The sequence below is a fragment of the Ranitomeya variabilis genome, chromosome 5, assembly GCF_051348905.1.
Source record: "Ranitomeya variabilis isolate aRanVar5 chromosome 5, aRanVar5.hap1, whole genome shotgun sequence".
NCBI classification, from domain to species: Eukaryota; Metazoa; Chordata; class Amphibia; order Anura; family Dendrobatidae; genus Ranitomeya; species Ranitomeya variabilis.
In genome coordinates, this window is record NC_135236.1 from 136,608,590 (window position 1) to 136,633,639 (window position 25,050).

Below are 25,050 nucleotides of genomic sequence, written 5' to 3' on the forward strand. Positions count from 1 at the left end.
CTTATATCCCATTATCCCATGGATACTGACCCTTTCAGAGAAGCCCAATTTTCCAGAAAAATATTTACTGAAATTTTGGATGTTGGTGCAAAGAGTTAAATATATATATATATATATATATATATATATATATATATATATATATATATATATTTTTTTTTTTTTTTTTTTTACAGAGATGTTTGTCACTTACCGTATACATCATGGGATCCGAGTTTCCGGCACCAAATATAAAACCATATTACATATCGGGGTGTATAATAAAACATGACTGCCATTGCAATTGGCGCTCCTGTTTGCAGGAAGCTCGCACCGTTGGAAAGACGACACAATCCAGGATGGAGTGCACAATAAAAGCCAATATATTTACTTCAGTGAATGCAGGATACAAATATTGTACAATCTCTATTCTCTTTATAACCATTCAACAAAAGTCACAAATATATCCATTATGTATAATAAAGATAAAATAACACACCCATGAAGTCAATTCTCACAAGTTCAATATTTTAATTCCCTTTACCCTAAAGTGACTGCGACAAAGTCCAGCTTCTGTCGCCATTTATATTATAGCCTGCAAACCGCCGACAATGAATTGGTGACAATATTAATGCAAACAGATCACGGTCGCGGTTCATGAAGGTTTGCTTTGTGATCTACATAAGGAATCTGGATGGCATTGAATGGTTTCCCAGCCGCTGTAAATTGGTAAAAACATTAAAAGTTCCATGTTTACTATGTATTTCTTGTGTGCAGATATGGGACGTGTCAAAAAGAACGAGGCGATGGATTAGACGGAAATGTCACGTTCTCTCTTTTGCCACATTAAATCACGAGTAGTCTGTACGAGGTGCCAAATATCGTCACTGCTGGCAATCCAAAGTCATCCAGCTATTGTACAACCATTAACATAATATAACAGTAAGTAACATATGACAAGACTAGAAATGGTCTGGGGAAAGTGGAAGAACCACTCTGGATGCATTGATGCCGGACCAGTTATGTCAGCATCACATAGGGATAATATGGCTGCAGATTAAAGGCCACATTCACACGCTCAGGATTTGGTCAGTATTTTACCTCATCATTTGTAAGCCAAAACCAGGAGTGGAACAATCAGAGGAAAAGTATAATAGTGACACGTCACCACTTCTGTATTTATCACCCACTCCTGGTTTTGGCTTACACATACTGATGTAGAATACTAGCCTGAGGCGACTGGTCACACTGAAGAGCTGGGGAGCATGACTCGCTGCAGCGAGAGCGGCCCAGGAACTGCGCTGACCTCAGCGAGATCAGCACAGTTCACCGTGAGAAATCAAGCTGCAGCGAGTCAGGCCACCATTCATGCTGTCGCACAGATGGATTACGGTGGGGGACACTCTGGATTCTTTCAACCTCAGACAGGTGAGGGATAGTTTTGTTTGTTTACAGGGGGCAATAGCTTCAGGGAATTATGTGAGTATAATGTGATTTTTTAATTTTATTCTTAAATTCATCCTCGATGTAAGACGGCGGGAGCTGAATACAGCTCTCAACATTGTCCCATGATCACAGGCAGAGTAAGGGACAATGATGAGAGTTGTCTTCAGCACCCAGCACCGGGAATCAGCGAGAACAGTACCACCGATTCCTAGGCACCGGTACATGTCACACTGATAAAAACTGACAAGTCCGCGTGTTTTGCCCATGGATACACGGTCCGTGGAAACACACTGACATTCACTTGAATGAGTCTTTGTGTGTGTCACCACACGTATGGGAGACACTGACATGTGAAGGAGGCCTAACAGCCATGTTACGCTGGCCTTAAAAGATTTTAATCAGGAATTGTCTAAAGACCTGTTTGATCCAGTCCATGAAATTGTGTAGCCCATCATCATAGGCTCTGTGTATCATCAACACCATTATTTTAGAATAAAGTGAAAATTCCCTGCATTTTAATATATATTCATAGTTCTAACCGCTGTACAAAATCACTTTTTTTTTGTAATGGAAGGCTAATAATACACTGTTGCCAATATAATTGCTGTTTACAGGGTACAATGTGTAAAATAACTCCTGCACGTGCCTAAGACGCTCTGTCCCCTTCCATCAGGCCTGACGCTGGCTACGCTATAGATATTGGAACATTGAACAGAGGGAGTAAAGTAACACATGACTGAGGGTTACATTACACAGAAGGTATAAGGCCACGTTCAGTATTTGGGCAGTATTTCACATCAGTATTTATAAGCAAAAACCAGTGGGTGATAAATACAGAAGTGGTGCATATGTTTCTATTAGACTTTTCCTCCGATTGGTCCACTCCTGATTCTGGCTGACAAATACTGAACGTGTGAATGTAGCCTTTATCTGCATTTAGGACCTATCGTCTCCCCTGGGTTTGAATGGACGCAGTCAACACAAATTGCTGAGAGATTTTTAATTTTATGACTATTTGGAAACTTGCTTCATTTCGAGCTTGAGATGCATTGGAACAATACAAAGACTTGTATAATGCTTGTATTCCAGAGGTATGCATTCTACAGCCCTTTGTTTTGTTCTAACTACCCATGTTTAATGCTTAAACTGCTGTAACATATTAAATGTGGTAATATTCACCTTACTGATCCCCATTTGGTCTTTGTTCTGCTCCAATACAGACGTGACCACTGCAGCCAATCACTGGCTACAGTGGTGATGGGTCAGTTATACTAAGGTCACTGGTGTTGCCAGTAATTGGCTGCAATGGTCACAAGTCAATGACAGCGCGTCATCCCAAGCAGGTGGAAATGGTAGTAGTGGGGGATCAGTGAGAAGAGTATCATTTTAGGATTTCATTCTACAGGGTGGGCCATTTATATGGATACACCTGGGTGGGACTACAAAATGGCCACCATGGCTACCACCCATCTTGAAAAGTTTTCCCCCTCCCACATACTAATGTGCCACAAACAGGAAGCTGATCTCACCAACCATTCCCATTTTATTTAGGTGTATCCATATACGTGGCCCACCCAGGTGTATCCATGTAAATGGCCCACCCAGGTGTATCCATGTAAATGGCCCACCCAGGTGTATCCATGTAAATGGCCCACCCTGTAAGTATTTTTCCCATGTAATCATGGTAGAAAGGATGAGCTTCCCAATATACACAAATATCTAACATAGATCAAACGTTATACCTATGCCCAGCTTTGGTAGCCAACAATTAGCATGCTGGCTCCAAAATGTATATAACTTTCTCATGGCATTTACCTAGGTGTTTATACAACTGACCAAATGATGAGACTTGTAGTTCTACAACAGCTGGAGAGCAATGGGTACAAGATTGATATGGAAATATTTAAAGCAGTTTTCCACTTTCAATAAACTTTTGCACATATACTTCGTTACAGTAAAAAAAAACAATCAAACTTTGCTTTACTCACCGTCCCTGGGTCCAGCACGGCGTCTCCACTGCTGCCACGCTCTGTTTGGCTGTAGCGCTATCGACAGTGTCACTGCTACAGTTAATTGCTGAGCTCAGCGGCTCACACCATCTACATCGGCTGAATCACTGCACTCAGTGATTGCCTGCAGTGCGATTAATGTCACATCACCACTGCAGCCAAACAACCGAGATTGTTGCTGGACCCAGAAAAGGTGAGAAAAAGGTTATTTTTACAAGTAACTGAACATATGGGCAAACGTTTGTTGAAAGGGGGATGAGCCCTTTAACACACTCTAAAGGGATAGCAGAGAATTTCATAAAACATTAGTATACTCTACTGACAGACTGTACACAGGGACTTTCTGTGGAATAATATACAAACAAGGTAGAGGTGTTTGAGAACTGACCGTCAGATTTTTTAAGACATGCAATTCAGGCTCTATTCACACCATGTTTAAAGGGAATTTGTCAGCAGGTTTTTGCTGTGTAACTGCAAAACACAGGTCAGTAAGTAATATCAATGGAATCAGGGTCTCTGTCCCTACATTGTGGTGCTCTCACATCACATAGCAAATATCTGCTGATAGATAGCCCTAAGGGCTGCATGAGCGAGAGTGCGTGTAATATATATTATATACACACATTCCACGCACGTTAATCATACACACCTACAGCTTTTTGATTGCATGAGCTACGCTTATGGATAAATGTATACCAAATATACATTGCGTTTTTTGCGAGACATGTACAATTGTTTGGCTGCATACTTTTGGAGAATATGTTCTGCTCTCTCCAATCATGCTCACCATACTTCATGCCTGAATTTAGTGTGAACAGAGCCTTACTGCCCAGAATATTCCAATTGATGGAAATGTACAGGAACAAGTCACTTCACTATTGTACATAAATTCAGCTTTGCAATGAACTCGCTCGTTTCCAAGTCCTACCAGTGAATGTAAAATAATGTGAATATCCCAGATGTGATGCCGCCCATCATATTATACTGAATACAGTGCATGAAGTTCTTGACATAAAATACAAAGCTTTCACGGAAATACGGTTTGATCTCTGGCCCATAAAAGCAGCTCATCGGCGAGTAGGTCACTGCTCGAAATAGGAATCATCTGCATAGGACAAGAATACAGTCAGCTCAGCCATTTTCTTAAGGCACACAAGATAATAGACAGTAAAGGGGGAAAAGTCTCACTGTGTATAATTGCACTCACAAGAAGAGTAAGGAGTCCATCACGTAACGGCCCTGTACAAATGCGTCATCTCCATCACCCGTCATTGTCGGACACTTTAGATACAGCAATGTGGCAAATCATCATCATGTACCCTGTGGTGTGGCACTGTCAGAACATAGGGAGGGTGGAAAGATGGAGTAAGAGCGGGGTCCATTCTCTAGCCAATCCATTAGTGATGAGCGAGCATGCTCGGGTGCGAACCGAGTGTCTTCTGCGTGCTCGAATAATACGTTAAGAGTTCCCGCGGCTGCATGTCTCGCTGCTGTTAGGCAATCCCTGCATGTGTTGCGGTTGTTGAACATCTGCAAGGCATGAAGCCGTGGGGACTCTAATATATTTTTTGAGCACCCCGAAGACACTTTGATAGCACCCGAGCATGCTCGCTCATCTCTAGTAGCCATCAGTTACACTGAGGAGACAATAATCACATATTACGCCTTCTTGAAAGCTGCCTGGCAGAAAGCACCGCAGCAGATTCTGCAGTTTGCAATTCCTGTAAAGCAGGGAATCCCTATGGTTCCAGTCCACATGGATGTGTCTACATGATGCGTCTATGAGGCTTGCAAGAAAAAACGCCTATGTAAGGGTATGTGCACAGCTTCTTTTTGAGGTGGATTAAGCCAGACATCCGCCTACAAAAAATGCTAAAAAAAAACCATAGAAAGAATGAACATATACATTGCAATGTCTAAACTACTTGCTGTTTATATGTCCAATCTCTTTGATCTTCTTTAAACATCTTCACACACTGAAATCCAGGAAGCAGCTTAAAAGAGGAGCCAACTTTAACATTCCTTGGGTGGCTTACACTTGGAATAATTTCTATGTAAAAAAAAAAAAATATAGAAAAGACACCAGAAAAAGTGTGGGACAAACGAAGCTGGCTTGTCCTCAAGAGTCTTCCTCTGGCAAGACTAAGCTGGCATCAACAAGGCGCCATGTGCACATTCCCTAATACAGCACGTGCACCATCAGATGAGATGTTCTCCTGTATTTGTGCGGAATCCCTGAGTTTACAACCTGTATGTGACTCCATATAAAAACGGACGGCACATTGCGCACTGAATTACGAATCAGAAAAATCCACAGTATGATCATGTCAGATAGTGACGGCCAACCCAGTGATCTCTCCTGACTCCCCCATACACGGGAACACCCGGCTTAGCGGAGTATATTCTGTACGGGTACAGCATTGGAAGAATCATATGAAAACAGCTTATAGGTCAAGAGAACAAAAGGATTGGGTGATTGCATTCCAACTGCTTGATCCTTCTCGCCCCCAACATAATCTGCTTGATAAGAGTCGAGAGGCGCCCATAGGGTGCTTTCACATTGCTTTCAGGCACCCGTTCGTTTGACCCGTTGGGGCTTGCGTCCGAACCTCCCGTAAAACGGGATTTGTCGCCGACGGCGACACAGACTATAATGGTGTTGAGAGAGGTAACTTGTGCTCTGTTGTGCATCACTTTCGGGTGTGAAGGCGGGCACTCCGATGTAGTAGACTGGGTGTCAGTCTCCAGTAGACATATATGTCTGAAGATGATGCACGACATAGCACATGTTCACTCTGTCGGCACCATCATAGTCTTTAGCCCCGTAGACGTCATATGCCCGAATCCCATTTTGCTGGGGGTTTGGATACAAACCCTGACGGGAACAACAATGAAAGGGTGCTGAACCCAATGTGAAAGTATGGATGGGGGAATTTAGAGTACAACAAAGCCTTTAGTATGTTGAATGGATATTTGCTTTTTTCATCACGTTTTAGGATAGTGACATGTAGCCAATATATTGTAACCAAAAAACGAGGTTTCAAAATTATTGTTAGGCAACTTTTATACGGCAGTAACTTGGCTAGTATTTTGCATCAGTGTTTTTAAGCCTAAACCAAGATAGGGTCCAAAATACAGAAGAAATGCAAATATTTCCTTTACATTTTCTCTCTGTAGGTTCAACTTCTGATTGTGACAAAATAAACTAAAAATATTAAAAACTAATTAAATCTTTTATACATAACATCTCCAGAGTCCTACCGGTCTGTTTGTAATTAAGAAGATGAATATACTATAATATGTATAGCATTCTTTGTAGGTGAGAAAACGTGCAAAACCGGCAGTGAATCAAATACTCATTTTCCTCACTGTAAATATATTACGTATTAAAGATTAAGTTACTCCTGAAAACCACTTTCACACGCAGTACTATGGTTAAAAGACATTACCAATCAATTAAAAACGACATCTCAGCCAAACAGTGGTTCCTACTACTAGTATGAGCTGCATCTCGTCTACAGGTCATTAGACACTTGGTGTAAGGGCAGCGCACACATTACACTACTCTGTCGGCTTTACCACCAGTGCCGGGATGTGCACATGGCGCCTTAGATGCCAGCATAGCAGCTTCCCTTTTGCTATAGGAATACACTGTAGAAAAATGGCGGCAGTGTTTTCCCTAACGTGCCTCCTTTGATGTCATTATTGCGGCGGCTGTGCCACAGTCTTTTTTTCTCTTTTTCATTTAGAAGATTGTGGCGGCTTCCAAGAAGCAGTCACAAGAATAGATCAGTCACAAGCATGAAGAGGTTAAAGAAGATAAAAAACGAGGAAACATTTGCCCAGCAAATAGTTTTGACCTTGTTGTGCATGTGTTCTTTGCTTTTGTCATTTTATCTTTTGCGCTTTTTCAGGCAGTTCCTGAATGCGTGTCATGTGCACATACTCTAAAATCATCAAAGTGGTTATGCCACAAAACACTTTGAACAGTTGGAAAAGTAGGATTTTTGTCACTTTGCACGCCAAAACCAACCAGAATCATCAAAGTGGGAGGAGCATGGGCAGGACAAGGTATGGCGACTCCCTCCCGCCAAATTCATGATAAGTTACACCACTGTAGTAGTGTACCCTACTCCAATCCCTGACTGGAGTATCATTTCTGGCGAGGTGCACATGCCTCTTAATAAATTTGGCGCCTCTTACCCCACCACGCTACCTCAGGAGGAGTGTACGACGCTAGTCTTAACAAGTCGGCCTCATAGACTTTTTCACACTTTCTTTATGGATGAGATAAAAATACATCCAAAGGCCACAAACAAAATGTATAAAGAGAACAACATAGAAGCAATAACATACATTTTAGGTTTAACTGTAGGTCATTGGTTCAGGGAAAATCACTACTGAGACATTTCTTTAACCAAGCATTTTCTAGGGCCGATCTGTGGAGAGCTCAGTAACAGCCCTATGGGCACACTTGTGGCTTTTTACCAAATGACTTTGCACAAGACAACAACTACAGTGAATTTATGGTTTTTTTTGTTTTTTTTTGAAGAGGGGGAAATGTTCGATCAGTATTTGGCCAGTATTTTACATCAGTATTTATTTGTAAGCCAAAATCAGGAGTGGAAAAGTACAATAGAAACACGTCACCACTTCTGTATTTATCACCCACTCCTGGTTTCGGCTTACAAATACTGATGTAAAATACTGACCAAATACTGATAGTGTGAATGTGGCCTTAAACTTATAGTAACCACTAGGTTAAATATTACAATAAATTTTGAAATATTTTATAGGACTTTTCCTCTATCTGGGGTCCATTGCAACCTATAACATTGGAGAATTACTGTGAAGAGGAAGCTTACAGAATAAGCTATAAAATGTTTTAGAATACCAGAAAAAAAGGATGATTTTTTTTTGGTTTTTCAGAAAAACTGCATCCTTTGTGTGGCTATTGCACACTCCCATGACATTGCTTAATAAGGCATGTTTCGATTTTTACACCATTTTTGATGTCCATTTGCCACATTGCTGCTTTCATCAGCGAACCGATTTCGATTAGAAAAATAGATAATAAACCACGCCACTGTGAATAGCACAAAAACAAAATCTCAGACAACTCTCAGAAAAGACAGGAGCTGTGCGGTAACAGTACTAGCAATTAATACCCAAAGGGGAATACAGCATATCTGACAAAACTGTACATTACACACTGAATACTCTTCTACTAGAATATTGCCTTTTTCTGTTCAAGTTGGCAGCAGTCCGATTGTGATACATTTCATTTGGTGAACATACAATACATTGGTACTTACACCCTGTGGTGAAATAGTTAGGATGCTATATACAAATAACAAGTTTGGCTCAAAGTTTAATTTACACATACAAGTATATATATGTATAGCATGGCTTGTTTCTCTCTCTGTAGTTGTTGCATTATTAATCTTTTTTTTTTTACTTTTAGTTTTACAAGTAAAAGCAAAAAAAAGGGAAAAACAAAAAAAAAACACAAAAAACTATAAAAATCATGAAATAAATGTTTAGAGCTATATAGTCTACAAAAGAAGCTCAAACATACAGCTTTGGTTTATATAAATAATTCATTGCAGAACATGTTCAAAAGTATAGAACTTTATATATAGTCATTAATTCATTAGGGTATTGGTTTCTTTTTTTTTTTTTTCCTTAATAATATAAAATATACACAAGCTAAAATCACTTTATCTATCTTCAAGGTATGAATGTAAAAAGAAATGCTCTGAAACAGATCCAAATCATAACTTAATATATTACTTTTTAATGCCTCCTGTAGGCGTATAGATCTTTAAAAAAAAAAAAAAAAAATTCTCATGCTTGCCCCCAATATTTATTTATTCTGTAAGTCACACAATTTAGGTGTAGGACCCCCAGTTTTCTCTTCCCTGGTGCATTTGCTTTTTGTGTTGCACGTGCAAAAGTAGATTGTGTGGCTTGAGCCCTTCATGTACTCCTTTTTGGGGGATCTAGGCATGGTGTGTGTGTGTGGGGGGTAAAACATTGTCATGTACAGTATTGCTTTCTTTAGTTTCCTGCTTTCATTCCTGCTACAAAGCCACGTCATTAACTCATCTGGGCCAAAAAACACTAACTGCATTGTTATTTTTTTCCCTCTGGACCCATTTTAATAAGAGAGTCGGCTGAGGTGGTAAAGGGTGGTACAACACGGCACTGCACTACGGGGAGATGCACCTGACTACCCCCAACCCTGTCTAACACCCCTTTACTACTGCAGTCTCAATGTGGTACGGTACTAGACACACAGAAGGTTTTATTTATTTTTTTTCCTCCAAAAAAGGATTTTTTTGTTTGTTTGTTTTCAAAACGCCACGTGCCACATTGCCCGATAAAGTTGTAGGTCTGTGTTCAGTCATTGCAGCAGGTACCTGATTGATTTGTGAGAAACACAAGCGAGCTCACAGAAACACACAAAAGATGGCCCCTTGTGCGTGTGTGACATACTTCTTTCTCTCTATATGTAGATATATAGATTTGCTTATATATAAGGGTTCTGCATCCTCTGGAAAAGTCTTGTGATATGCCGGGGACTCAGCAACAGAAGAGGGAAAGCGATCTCTATGTCACCCAGGCATCCATTCTCATGCGCTTCATGGAGGGGCTGTCTCTGTCCTCATTATTAGCATTCCGCCCCATACCAACTGCGGAATGGAAATCGTTTCGGACGTCCTCGCGGTCGCTTCCGTCGTAGGAGCTGCTGGAGCTGCTTAGGCTGTCCACGGGTGATCGCCCCATTTCTGGACGGCCCTGGTGTTGGTGATGCTGTTGTTGCTGCTGAGTGAACGACGTGACTCGGTCACGTGGAGGGGATATTGGCTCTGACTTTATGTTGACATTTTGGTTCGTATTGACGGATAAATTCGAACCCTGAGATAATTGCCCACTGGCCCTGTAGACAGAATATAGAGACTGGTTATATGATGAACCACTGAACAGGCCACCAGCAGAAGAGAGAACCATCGAGATATATTATAAATTATATTGTAACTACATGTGATAAAGCAACACTAATAACATCTAAGGAGGCGCTCCACCTAAAATATGTGCCAACAATCTGATCAGTGACGACTGAGATGGGGAATTGCAGGAACAATTTCTAGCGTTAGGCTAAATCTAGTTGGTGGTATTTAAAGCAGACTGGAGAAGTTTGGGGCATCTTACAATGTATGTTAGTAAGTTGTGTAACTTACCGATCTCAGAAAGGAGGGGTGGGTCCTAAGATCAAAATACATTTTAATCAATAGATCTTGGAATAATAATAATTTCCACAATTGGATGTGTTATTAAAAAATGTCCCTGTGCTGAGAAAATCTTATAAATGTGTCCCTGCTGTGTACTGTGTAATGGCCGTGTCTGACCGTACAGGAGCTGTGGTATGATCAGACCATGTCCCTGTGTAAGCAGTTGCTGAGATAATCTTATAAATGTGTCCCTGCTGTGTACTGTGTAATGGCCGTGTCTGACCGTACAGGAGCTGTGGTATGATCAGACCATGTCCCTGTGTAAGCAGTTGCTGAGATAATCTTATAAATGTGTCCCTGCTGTGTACTGTGTAATGGCCGTGTCTGACCGTACAGGAGCTGTGGTATGATCAGACCACAGCTCGTGGGCAGGGGAGGAAGGAAAAGAGAAGATACAGACAGGACTGCACGAGATCACAGCTGCTGCTTTCTGTGATGTAAAACATTTCCCTGCCCAAACTTTTTGTTTCGTCCCCTGCCCAGGAGCTGTGGTATGATCAGACCGTGTTACTGCACGGTCAGACACGGCCATTACACAGTACACATTTATAAGGTTCTGAGCACAGGAACATTTTTTTTTTTTTTTAACACATCAAATTATGGAACTTATTATTATTCCAAGATGTTTTCATTAAAATGTACTTAGTGAGACAACTCTATGAAGTATAATTTCTTTAAACTGGATGGCCCCTTTCTCTGCATGCATATGCTCCTGACATTTGTAGGCACGAGCATAACTGTAGTTCTCATTAAATGGCTCCTAGATGTAAATGTATAAATTTATGGGTTTCGGTCTTTTTCCGATAAGGCCCAGCTTACATCCTATTTGTAACGCACACAATAGTCCAGTTAGTCACAGAGCCATATTTCTTCCTAGATCCTCATCATAGCCTGCCATATGTGCGTGTCCTGTTAATACATTTTTTTCATAATAAGTGCATCCTGATGCATCTTTTTTCAACACGGGTGTGTCTTAAAGGGGATCTGCAAGATTAACAGTGTGATTGAAACCCATCCTTAACAGAAATAATAATACATTTATAACCAGCTCAATGGCTAGTTCAGACGAGCGTATTATATGGATGTGTGCGGTCTTAAAAAAAAACAAACAAAAAAAAAAAATCAAACAGCACACTGACTAACGTAGTTAAAAAGGGCTGTTCAGATTACAGTTTCTTACCCACAGCCCTAATTTCTATGTGTGGAAGGGAATTCTGGATGAGACTCGTCCATTAAACTCTATGGGTGAGCAAAAAAATAAAAAACAAAATTGGATCCCATGCGATCATCCATATAGCATCCAACTTTTACAGACACTTTGCTATTAGTAACCTAGGAAAACATATTTGATCACATATCTGTTGCGGTATAATAATGCATGTCACATGAACGTATAAAATGGGCACACAGGTGGCAATACGGATAAACACGGGTGAATTTTCATACACCTAAAGGTGATTGTTGTCTAAAAGACAACCCTTTTTGAATGCCCCTAATGTGAATAAAATAAAAAAAATTCATACCTTCCGGATTGTGCGCTGAGTGCCTTGTGGCCTCTGATGGGCTGCAGCCGTTCCAGTTCCCGGTTTGCTTTGATGGAACTGTGATGGCTGCAGCCCATCAGAGGTGTCCGGTGGGTTGCAAGGCCTACATGACAAACGGTGCCATGAAATCTCCAGAGAACACAGCACTCAGCGCAGAAGAGTGCTGCCAATCCGGATGGCAAGTATGTTTTTTTTTTTTTTTTTAATACATTCTATTTAACACATTGAGGAATTCAAAAGAGGATGTCCCATAGCAGACAATGAATACTTCCATGACATCATCCGCTGTCTGCAGACACTCACACAAGAGAGCTGAGGGCCGCTGGTCCTAGGTGGTGCTGCTGCCAGGCAGACACCTGTCCGATAGGCAGCATTCCTGGGGAGTTAAACCCCTGAAGAACAGACAGGTCCGCACTGGTGAGAGTGTAATCTGTGCAACAAAGACAACAACAATCGTCTTAGAACTTTACAAGGAACTTCACAAACATCAATACTTTATACTAGTTTATTCATATAATCTCATTTGTGCTTTGAAAAATAATGCAGATATTGTAAGGAAAGGCAGCCGAAGTAACAAGGGGACAAGCCGCACAGTCCCTTACATGACCACCATGCATGTTGCAGGTCAGCGGTCATTTACACTGTGCACATGGTGCTGGTCTATGTGGGGTTGTGCATTCTGCAGACAAAGTTCGGCTTCTGACTTTAGAGCTTCATGGTCCACACATGGACGGCAATTTCTAGACTTGCCGCTTGTCTCCAAGCCCAAACTCAGCAGTGTCACACATGCCCAAGTTAGGGTCAGGAGATCCGAGGCTGCTCTGAAAATCATAGATCATATGCAAACTGGTGAAGCCGGGCTCTGCAGGGGTTTACACATATACACAACAGCTCACAGAAAGTCCTCCCAGCGATCAGGTGATCCCAGAAGCTGGCTCCTGAAAGTGGTTATTGTTGGGGAGCTTTCATTCTGCTATATATTAGCGGACACTACATATAATATACATGGATGACCATGGTGTGCTAGAGCGGCTCACATGTAGCAGCTCCCTGATCTAGCTGATGGGACAGAGATAGACACAATGGGTGTCTAGTACGCAATATTGAGTCGTCTTTGGACAGTGCTCCTAATTGCTCTAAATTTCAAAATGTGTTTAAGAATGTTTCCCTTTGTCCCTGGGTTCACAGAACAAAAAGAGAAAACATTCCTAAAATCATTATATAAAAGTGGTCCAAACATCTTAGCTTAATCACGTATTCAACCATCACTCATTATAAATTACATGGGCCAATAAACACTGAAAGAATTGTACGACTAACTTAAAGGGGTTGTCCAATACTTCGATAATGATGATCTACCCTTGCATCTTTGGCCACAGCCAGATCCAAACAATGTACAAGGCCAGAAAAGCACAGAACCAACTCTATATAATGGCTGTTCTCAAGTACTGCAGCTCCTACTGAAGTGCATTACACTCGGGTGCCACCGCAGCTGCAAGCAGCAGACTGATTAGGGTGCAGTGCGCTGGACCCCCACCAATCCGATATTGATGACTTACACTAAGAAAAGACCAGTGGACAACCCCTTTAAATATTGCAGTATGCCAAAACTGTGATGGTCTGTTACCATTGAGACGCATAGGAACTGTACAAGAAAAATTATGAGCAATATACAGCTCTGGCAAAAATTAAGAGACCACCACATCAAAACCCTGTCATGGGCAGCCCAATCTCCAGACCAGAACCCTATTGAAAACCTCTGGAATGTAATCAAGAGGATGATGGATAGTCACAAGCCATCAAACAAAGAAGAACTGCTTCCATTTTTGTAAATCAGAATCAGTGTGAAAGACTGGTGGAAAGCATGCCAACACGCGTGAAAGCTGTGATTAAAAATCATGGTTATTCCACAAAATATTGATTTCTGAACTATTCCTGAGCTAATACATTAGTATTGTTGTTTGTAAATGATTATGAACTTGTTTTCTTTGCATTATTTAAGGTCTGAAAGCACTGGGGTTTTGTTTTAATTTTGACCATTTTTCTTTGTCAGAAAAATAATACAAAAATTATTGCTTGGAAATTTGGAGACATGTTGTCAGTAGTTTATAGAATAAAAGAACATTTTACATTTTACTCAAAAATATACCTATAAAGAGAAAAATCAGACAAACTGAACATTTCTTAGTGGTCTCTTATTTTTAGTTTTCTTATACAGCTCTCACAAAAATTAAGAAAAACCCACAATGGTCATTGAAATAACTTGAAACTGACAAGTAATTTTCCATTTAAACTTCAATTTGAAGATCAACTAATGAGAATCAGACTTTGCTTTGAATTGTTGTGCAACAGAAACATTTTGACCCCTTTTAATGACCACCGATATGCATTAAAACGGCGATCTGGAATAAGCCTGTAGCACCACCATCAGAGTCGGAAAATCTCCAGGGGGTTCATGGAGAACATGATCAGGACTGGATTTTCCAGTTCCCGATCACTAAAAAAAAAAAGAGAGAAAAAAAAAACAAAAAAAAAACTGTGCCCGCTGCTAAAAGGCATGCATAAAATGAGAGTAATGGGGATAGGGGAAAATATGTGTAAGTGGGTTGAGAGCTGGCTCAGGGATAGGAAACAAAGGGTGGTTATTAATGGAGCACACTCGGACTGGGTCACGGTTAGCAGTGGGGTACCACAGGGGTCAGTATTGGGCCCTCTTCTTTTTAACATATTTATTAATGACCTTGTAGGGGGCATTCAGAGTAGAATTTCAATATTTGCAGATGACACTAAACTCTGCAGGGTAATCAATACAGGGGAGGACAATTTTATATTACAGGATGATTTATGTAAACTAGAAGCTTGGGCTGATAAATGGCAAATGAGCTTTAATGGGGATAAATGTAAGGTCATGCACTTGGGTAGAAGTAATAAGATGTATAACTATGTGCTTAATTCTAAAACTCTGGGCAAAACCGTCAATGAAAAAGACCTGGGTGTATGGGTGGATGACAAACTCATATTCAGTGGCCAGTGTCAGGCAGCTGCTACAAAGGCAAATAAAATAATGGGATGTATTAAAAGAGGCATAGATGCTCATGAGGAGAACATAATTTTACCTCTATACAAGTCACTAGTTCGACCACACTTAGAATACTGTGCACAGTTCTGGTCTCCGGTGTATAAGAAAGACATAGCTGAACTGGAGCGGGTGCAGAGAAGAGCGACCAAGGTTATTAGAGGACTGGGGAGTCTGCCATACCAAGATAGGTTATTACACTTGGGGCTATTTAGTTTGGAAAAACGAAGACTAAGGGGTGATCTTATTTTAATGTATAAATATATGAGGGGACAGTGCAAAGACCTTTCTGATGATCTTTTTAATCATAGACCTGAGACAGGGACAAGGGGGCATCCTCTACGTCTGGAGGAAAGAAGGTTTAAGCATAATAACAGACGCGGATTCTTTACTGTAAGAGCAGTGAGACTATGGAACTCTCTGCCGTATGATGTTGTGATGAGTGATTCATTAATTAAATTTAAGAGGGGACTGGATACCTTTCTGGAAAAGTATAATGTTACAGGGTATATACACTAGATTCCTTGATAAGGCGTTGATCCAGGGAACTAGTCTGATTGCCGTATGTGGAGTCGGGAAGGAATTTTTTTCCCCATGGTGGAGTTACTCTTTGCCACATGGGTTTTTTTTGCCTTCCCCTGGATCAACATGTTAGGGCATGTTAGGTTAGGCTATGGGTTGAACTAGATGGACTTAAAGTCTTCCTTCAACCTTAATAACTATGTAACTATGTAACTATGTAAAATCATTCCTCTCTCTTCTGTCATGATACACATGTCAGAGAAGAGATGGAAATTATGCCCCCGGACCTCGGCATCATCTTCCTGTTAAAAAAAAAAAAAAAACGGGTGTATGCGCACGCCAAGATCTGCCGGCCCGGCCACAATAGGGAATTTTTCCTATTGGTTCCTTTTGATCACAATGATCAAAGAAAAAAATAGTAAATCAAATTCTCCTTTTGTCAGCCCCTTAGTTATATAAAAATGATAATATACAGTAAATATATATTTTTATATTTTTTCCATTCTTTGCAGTCGGGGTTGGAGTTAGAATTGGGGGGGTTCAAAAGTTTAAAAAAAAAAATAAAAAAATATGACGACTGAATACAAGTTTGCAGAAACCTGTGATGTTACTAAGGCCGAGTTCACATTAGCGTTCGGGGGCTTTGCGGAGGGCTGCGTATGTCCTCCGCTAAGCTCCGCCTACTTCTGCATGCGTCCTGCGTACCTATCTTTAACATTGGGTATGCAGGACATGCGGATGTATGCGGATGTGTTGTTTTGACGCGCCCGCCGACCGGAACGCAACAGGACACACCTTAGTTTAACATATCCCTATGGTCAAATTATTTCCAATCTATTCTAGGGGTATTATCATTTATGTCCAGGCCATTTTCACTATTTTTTAATTTATTTTTATTGTGAGCCACAATTAAAAAGCAACGTCTGATTTCAGTCATCTGATATCCGGTACACTTAAACTGAAAATGACTTTACTCAGTTTCAAGCTATTTCAGTGACCATTGTAGGTTTAGTTCAACAGAGGGGTACCAAGAATTTTGTGTCATTCCCTATCCACGGTACGGGGGATATCTTTCTTATCGATGCAGGTCCAACTGTCTGGCCTGCTAGTGATCCCGGGATCACGACATTTTAGCTCCAGAATGGAATTGAACTCATTGTCTACGGGACTGCTGGAAATAGTGGAGTGTTGTCCTTGTTTTTAACCCGGTAGTTCCAGACAAAGAATGGAGCGGAGGCCAAGCAAGTGCACCTTGGCTCCACTCAGGACAGGGCTGATGAGGCTCAATCTCGGGATCACTGTGGGTTAGAAAAGCCAGACCCCACTGATCAGCAACTTATCCCCTATGATTCCCTATAGGAGATAACTTGTTGTTTGGGAACACCCCCATAATATAGACTTATGGCAGAGTGGTTTATGCCCACGTTGACTTAAAAAAATCTAAGCAGACTTGTAACCCTTCAGTCTGTGGTCCACAAAGTAAAATATGAACAGTTTAGGATGTTCAGACAAGAGAAATACACATAAACGAGTGCACTTAGCCTTACCAGTATTGTAGGTAGTTGGCATGGCAGAATACACCAGGCCTTGTGTGGCCAAACTTGGAGTCGTCACAGACACAACTGGAGTAGCCAAGGGCTGTGTAGACTGGGAGCTACTTATCCTTTGGGTATTCTGTGAATAAACCAGAAATCATTGGAATAAACATGCAAGATTGAAATAAAATAACAGAACAATGGAAGTAAATATGTACAAAATGAAGTGACAAAATATCCAAGGTAACAAGTGCTTGGTAACTAGTATTGTGCACGTTACTGCATGCTATAACCAGCAGGGGGCAGTGCTGTAAAGCGGATTGAAAATCATTATCTCCCGAACTAACACAACACTGATGATGGAGGGAAGAATAAAGCGGCCACAGGTTCAAACACAATGTACAAGCACTTGCTTTGCTCCAGTTTTGAATAATTAAATAAATAACCCAAATTGCGATGGAGGAAAAAATAATAAAAAAAATGCATGCAGGCATCATAGCTCGCATGTAACAGGCACAGATATACATGCATCATAGCATGTGAAATGGGTGAGAATGTGTTGGGAAGCCATCAGTGTTTGTAAATAGCAAATCATTTATATTTGGGGTATTATTCATAAAGCAAATTAATGACATGAGAAAATGTGGAAGCGTCAGAGCATCCCAGTGATGTGCAGAAAGTGGGTCAATGTGGCCGTCTCATTTCTATAAAATATTAATTAGGGCTCCGACCCTTGCCAGTGGCATTCAGTGTGTAAATAGGTGTGAGGAGGACTCGATGGGGCTCGCTGCTGTCTGCATACAGCTCCTGAAGAAGATGAGATCATTCACAGCTCCGTCAAAGAATGACCTCACCCAGGATGATGTAACCTGGCTGTAAGGCTGAGGAAGCAGACAGCCGCCCGAAGATTAGCGCTACACAGATAATGGTGGTGGCGAGCGGCTATTGTGTGATGTGATCATGTTCCAGGCACAGCACACAATGTGAAACGCACAGCCAATGTTCCCTTTGAATATAAAGCTTTCCATTCTTCTGCAGGAAATCACTTGTCCTTATAAGTCAGCAATTGTTGGGAATGTCCCCCCATCCCCAAAGCTTCAGGAATGTCAAAGGGAACATGAGTGACCCCGTATGTATGGAGATACATCCACCAGGCACACGTAACTCACCAAGTCCAACTCATCTTCTTCAGTCTGTATGTGAAGGAGGAAAATTAGAATTACAGAGGATATGGCGTGCGAACGATGGCGGGCAGACCTGACCATTCCTCACCTCTTCTCCTGCTACACCCACAACTAAACTGCAGGAGACGCCGGACAAAGCGCCAGCATGGATGGCCGACTAACCAGCTAATCAATAATCAATAAATAATGATCGCTGAGATTTATTAGTTAGCGATCAGGATGTGCTAGAAAGCTTCCATTACACTGTGAGGAGCAGAGGTCCACACAGGACACAAGAAATCTAATTACGACTCCATGGTTGCCCAGAAAAGAACTGTTAAGATTTTTTTCCCCTAAAATAGAAGGCAAGTAGTAACTACTCTATAGGTTTTTTTCCATATTAAAGCAGTTGTCCAGGACCACGATATCGATGACCTTATCTTTAGGATGGATCATCAGGATTACATTGCTGGGGTCCCATAACCAGGACCCCAATGATCAACTGTTAGCCGATCTGGAGTCTGCCAAAAATTTGCAGTAAAAATGCAAAAGAGGTATGTAGGTGATTTGGAAATGCAGTAATTAAAATAAGTACCTTTTTATTTAGGATCAAAATCACATTCCGGTCTTCGCCTCCAGACCGGAGCCTATATCAGGTGATCTGACCAGAGCCGAAAACTGGTTTGTGATTTTGATCCTAAATAAAAAGGTAGTTATTGTAATTACTGCATCCTCAGTAACGTCATTGGCAGCCCACCTACACAGCCTTCATATTTTTCTTTTTCTCGGTTCCCTTTTGGTGCACCATGGATACAGTCTGGTGCTGCGCCTCACTGGCTACACGCCAAGTGCTACAACCCCGCACCACTGGAAATAACAAGCCATATTAGCATCACCATCCCCTCCTAATTGGTACAAATGTATAATGTCCAGAGGCAGATGACCAGTGTACTCTGTGTACCGGAGCTCCGATCACATTCACTTCAATGGGAGCTGAGCTGAAGTACCTTTGAATGGCCACTGCGTCCAGAGCTGTGCTCATCCAATCACTGTACTTCCTGTGCCCGCAGAACCTGCTGACAGCTGAGGGTACCTGGTGTCGGACCCCCACTCAACTGATAATGATGACTAGTAATGTTCTGCTTTGGGAAAACGCTATTTTTCCTCACTGGTTTTTATAGTGTGCATCAAAATAGCCAACACCAGTCTGCTCAGATTCTTGTGTTTTCCCCCTTTTTATGTATTTTGGGGCAGATTTGATAGTGTTTTTCTAGTGCAGAAACGCTGGGATTCAGCACTAAATAATTCAAACGACTTTATAACACATTGTTTTCAGGCTCCTCAAAGAAATCTATATGGAAAAGAATGCACCCAAAACCCACCCGTACAATGGCAGCTGCAAGGCACAGTGGGCATGAGTTTTCATGAAATGTTCACACTTGGCATAAAACACTTATTTTTGTTTATTTTTCTGCACTTAAAGGGAACCAGGTTTTTCCCCATATAATGTAGGGCCAGCGCCTGTACACCCTTATATACAGCACTCTGCAATGCCGTATATAAGTCCCCAATGCAGAACACAGAAAAAAAGAGACATTTTTTTTTACATCTCATGCACACGCTGTTTATATATTCTAGCAATCTGAACCTAAGTGTTTTTTTCAACTCCGCAGTGTGTCAATAAATTCAGTGTTTTTGCAGCATTACTCACACATTGGAATGAATGAGAAAAACAACACGCAAATACGCAACAAAAATGAACACAAAAATGCATGAAAAAACGCACAAAAACCATGTGCATTTTACACAGCACTTAGCCTGTCAACATTTGAGTATTTGCAGATTTTTCTGCAGAAAAACACAAAGGTGTTCACACACTTAGTCTCAGACAACCCCTTTAAATCTCCAGATATTTTATTCTCTAATACTATGAAAAAAAAATATTGCACAGTCTTCAGTCAGGGCTGCAATCACTCCTGGTCTAAATGAAAAAAAAAAATGAGGAGCACTGACTCCATTTTCACTTTTTTTTTTATTCTGTAGTAAATTACCGTACTTCAATTTTTTTTATTCAGAAAATGTTTTTCTTCTAGGATTAAAAACAATTGCTGGGGGTCAGACTCTCATTGTGTCCACTCCATTGTTTACCAGGCATAGCTCCATAGGTTTAGGAATGGCTGTGTCCGGGATCACTGTTTTCTACAGAATTTTGTATAGTACAAGCGAATTAGCCCAATCTGTAACACCAGGCACAGCCTCTACTAAAAGACTGATATTTATGACTGATATAAGCCACCAATTGTTCAGTCCTGGATAACCCCTTTATAATCGATGACTGGTTGCTTCGCCAGCAAAAATAACATGTTCAGAAGTGTACTTAACCATACATAATCATTTCTGTGCTCTATAGTACCATGTTCTTTTAGGATTCCATGATAAAACTCCATTAATTAAGATAATTGCTACTATTACATAATTGGTAATAGTCTGAAACTCACCAAAGGGGGCATCATTCCTTTGCTAGAAGGAGGTATGACTACTCGCAAGTCAGGCTTTCTATTTATTCCCAAATTGCCCCCTGGAGGTGGTGGAGACTTTGTGGGCATGACTTTTCCTAATCCGTTGCCACCGGACGGTCCTAGAAGGCTCGGTGAAGCTCTTGGGTTAACAAACCCATTACCTAAAATAGACAGAGGAAAATAAAGAATTTCACAGCATGAACAGATTTAAAGGATACAGGATGTGCTGTAAATGTTGCTTTCATAATTTGGGAAAGGTATGAAATGTCCTATAAATGTCTGTTCTGTTCCTGATCCAAGGATCTCGGCGTTTAGATGAGATGAATCAGTGCTGCACTTCATGTACATGCTCAGTAGTGACCAGTGCTGTGGGGTCGTAGATGAGATGAATCTGTGCTGCACTTCATGTACATGCTCAGTAGTGACCAGTGCTGTGAGGTCGTAGATAACATGAATCTGTGCTGCACTTTATGTACATGCTCTGTAGTGACCAGTGCTGTGGGGTCGTAGATGAGATGAATCTGTGCTGCACTTTATGTACATGCTCAGTAGTGACCAGTGCTGTGGGGTCGTAGATGAGATGAATCTGTGCTGCACTTTATGTACATGCTCAGTAGTGACCAGTGCTGTAGGGTCGTAGATGAGATGAATCTGTGTTGCACTTTATGTACATGCTCAGTAGTGACCAGTGCTGTGGAGTCGTAGATGAGATGAATCTGTGCTGCACTTTATGCACATGCTCAATAGTGACCAGTGTGTGGGGTCGTAGATGAGATGAATCTGTGCTGCACTTTATGTACATGCTCAGTAATGACCAGTGCTGTGGGGTAGGAGATGAGATGAATCTGTGCTGCACTTTATGCACATGCTCAGTAGTGACCAGTGCTGTGGGGTCGTAGATGAGATGAATCTGTGCTGCACTTTATGTACATGCTCAGTAATGACCAGTGCTGTGGGGTAGGAGATGAGATGAATCTGTGCTGCACTTTATGCACATGCTCAGTAGTGACCAGGGCTGTGGGGTCGTAGATGAGATGAATCTGTGCTGCACTTTATGTACATGCTCAGTAGTGACCAGTGCTGAGGAGTCAGGTTAACTCAGGAGTCGGAGGTTTGGCTTACCGACTCCACAGCACTGGCGAGAACAATGATCTTTTGCGCCGCATAAAAGATCATTTCATCTGATTGAACAAGCATAAAGATCATTCTTCGGCAGCATTTTTGAGAATGCTCTCTTGCGATTACTGTATCTTTCAGTGTAAATGCACATTAAGATTTTGCCCTCTGTATAGCTATACTGTGGCATATGTGGCCAATGGGCCTCTATACATTTAAAAATATATTATACATGTACATGTATATTGTACAGGGTGAGTGAATAGAAAAGTCAGATTGTTAAAAAACTATATGATAACATACTATGGAACCTACCGACACCTTTGATGTATGCATGGCACATAGCAAGTTTAAACACTACGCCATGCAGTCCCATAATGCAAGGTCATGCTGCAGAGATGGGTCACACAATTGCAATGATATTATTTGCAGAATATATACCGTAGCTTTAAATGAGATGGCAATGATTTGGTGATACAGTACATGTTTCCAGTAGTTTTACATTTTGCAAAATCTATTTTCTATTTTTCTTACTAGTGAACTGGTATCTGTGCTTCCCCAATCCACCACTTCTGTCTTATTCATGGTTTCTGAGGTTACAATCTGATGGTTCAGGACACATTTTTACTTTTCTAACTCATCCTTGGCTTTAAACAAGGGGCAAATACTTTCATTATCCTTCACACTGATGTCACACAACAGCGCTCTCCTGCCGCCCGGCTACAAATTTAATCAGGCACCAACTGGGGAGCAGAATCTGTGAGCTGCGGCCAGTCACTTCTGCTGTTAATGATGTCTGATTCAATCCCATTTTGCTGTCATAACAGAAGGCAATTATCCAGCAGAACTGGCAGTCCTGTGTGGATGGCACTGGCCGAGGGAAATGAAGGCTGGCCGACCGCACCATGAGGACGTAGCAGAAATCCTAATATACTGACACGCTGCTAGCTGAGGACATCTGGCTACACATACCGGGGTCCGCATACTGTGAGGTGTAACATGTAATCAGGCGGTGGTGGAGCAAAGATGACAAGAAGAACACAACCCAGTCCGGAAATCAGGCTGATTAAGATCCTAATAACCCCCAAATGTGCACATCAGACTATACAGTGTAGAAAATTGTGAATCCATCTTTCTGGTTTATGAGAATCCTTCCATGTGATCTTATATTTTTCTAAGTGTGTCACTGTTTTCCGAGCAGATTTAAAGGAGTATTCCTAGCTCATACAATTGTTCCATATCCACAGGATACCCCATCAATGTAATAGTAGATGAGGGTGTCAGTAATGGGGCCTGCATCTTTCCCGAGAACATGGCCCCATCACAGAAAGCAGGTAAGGTGATCGGAATTCCGTTAAAACTAAATGGAGATTCTGACCACCTCTCTACTGACAGGACGCAGCTTCAAGACCCCTTTCTCAAGATTACTGGGACCATCATTTGTAGTACTGATCATAAATGTAGAGATAAGAAATACCCCTTTAAGGCCTCTACAAAACATAAAAGTCGGACAAAACCTGTTGATTTCAGTAGGATTAGCCGGCCATCTAATTTGTATAAGAACCTCTCGACTGTTCCCTAACAGATTATGTCAAGAGGCAACAAGATCAGGCAATTGGAATTCAATTTACTTGATCCTTTTGTTAGGTGAGGACATAAGTCACGGCCAGATAATTCTGGCAGCAGCTCTTTCATAGAGAACACAGGAGAGTCTATTGTTTGACTGACAGCCATCTAATGCGCATGGCCAGTCTGATCATTTGGCCACATGTCCCATCCTTTCACAGTGATGTCCTTACTTTGGGAATATTTGGGCGATGCTGCAACATATACTACTAGGATACTTTTAGAACTTTCTAGAACGTTCTGCTATAATTATAACATCTGTTATAAGCAGTCTAGCCATGATCAGTGTCGTTACTACCCCTTTCCTACTATACAAAGCTTCCTGGGGATTTCCTACTAGTGTCATCAATTTAATCATGTAGGTTTGAAGTGATTTTATGCCATGCTCAGCAAAAACCCCATACTACAACAGGAATGGGGCAGAATTTGGGTATGTTCGCAGGGAAAAAAAACAGCTCGGAAAAGCCAGACTTTCGTTTAGTTCAGAATCGGCAGCAGATATTGGGGGTATCTGAACGCAGAGTAGCCCTGTTCAAAAGGGCTAATCCGTGTCCCTCTAAAGACAGAGAATTTCAGGCCAAATGTACCTGGAACGGTTTTAATATGAGATCTATTGTAGCAGCTGTGTCAACCATGTTGAAAATATAAATGCAGTTATATAACCGGCAAAACAATTTCTCATGTAAAGCAATTGAGTATGTTTTGTAGGAGTGCGAAAATAAACTTTTCTTCAAAATACCAACTTAGAATTATAATTTGTATCCTTCCAAACAGATAAGAAAATATTAAGATAGTTGCAACACACAAAAAAAAATCTGGAAATATTTGTATGCAAATTGCCTCTTCTGAGAAAAAGAGGACTTAACTCTATAGCGCCACCTGTTGGAAGCAGCGATCCTACAAGTCACAATCAACCCTTTAACGAGTCGTGCAATATGACTTACGATAAAAGCCAAATCAGTATCTCAATTCGCAGACAATATTTGCACACTCCAGAAAACAGGATTATTTTGCGATTGCTTTTAGAGAGAGAGGAAGAAAAAAAAAAAAGGTGAATCAATACGGGTCATATTTCCCTCTTTGAATTCGGTCTAGAGGAACACTGCCAATAATAATGCTCTTATTACTGCAGAGGATAAAGCAATGCTCACACCATTAAATATTTATCATGGTCATCTTCCAAAAAGGAAGAAATGGGAAGAGGGCAGCGTACGAATGAA

General features: G+C 41.1%; 1 protein-coding gene across 9 annotated transcripts in view; it reads right to left on the reverse strand.

Annotated features, from left to right (window-relative positions):
• Positions 1–339: 339 nt before the first annotated feature.
• Positions 340–25,050, reverse strand: part of MEF2A (myocyte enhancer factor 2A) — a 167,874-nt gene continuing 143,163 nt past the window's right edge. For 6 of the 9 annotated variants that reach the window (XM_077263385.1, XM_077263381.1, XM_077263379.1 and 3 more), the window contains 5 exons: positions 21,068–21,249; positions 18,576–18,599; positions 17,419–17,545; positions 12,577–12,703; positions 340–10,377 (listed from right to left, as the gene is read on the reverse strand). In XM_077263385.1, coding sequence (XP_077119500.1) covers positions 10,047–10,377; positions 12,577–12,703; positions 17,419–17,545; positions 18,576–18,599; positions 21,068–21,249 — 791 coding nt within the window. In that variant the 3' untranslated portion in view covers positions 340–10,046. The remainder of the gene's footprint in view (positions 10,378–12,576; positions 12,704–17,418; positions 17,546–18,575; positions 18,600–21,067; positions 21,250–25,050) is intronic. The other 3 variants (XM_077263386.1, XM_077263380.1, XM_077263384.1) reach the window with 1 other exon arrangement.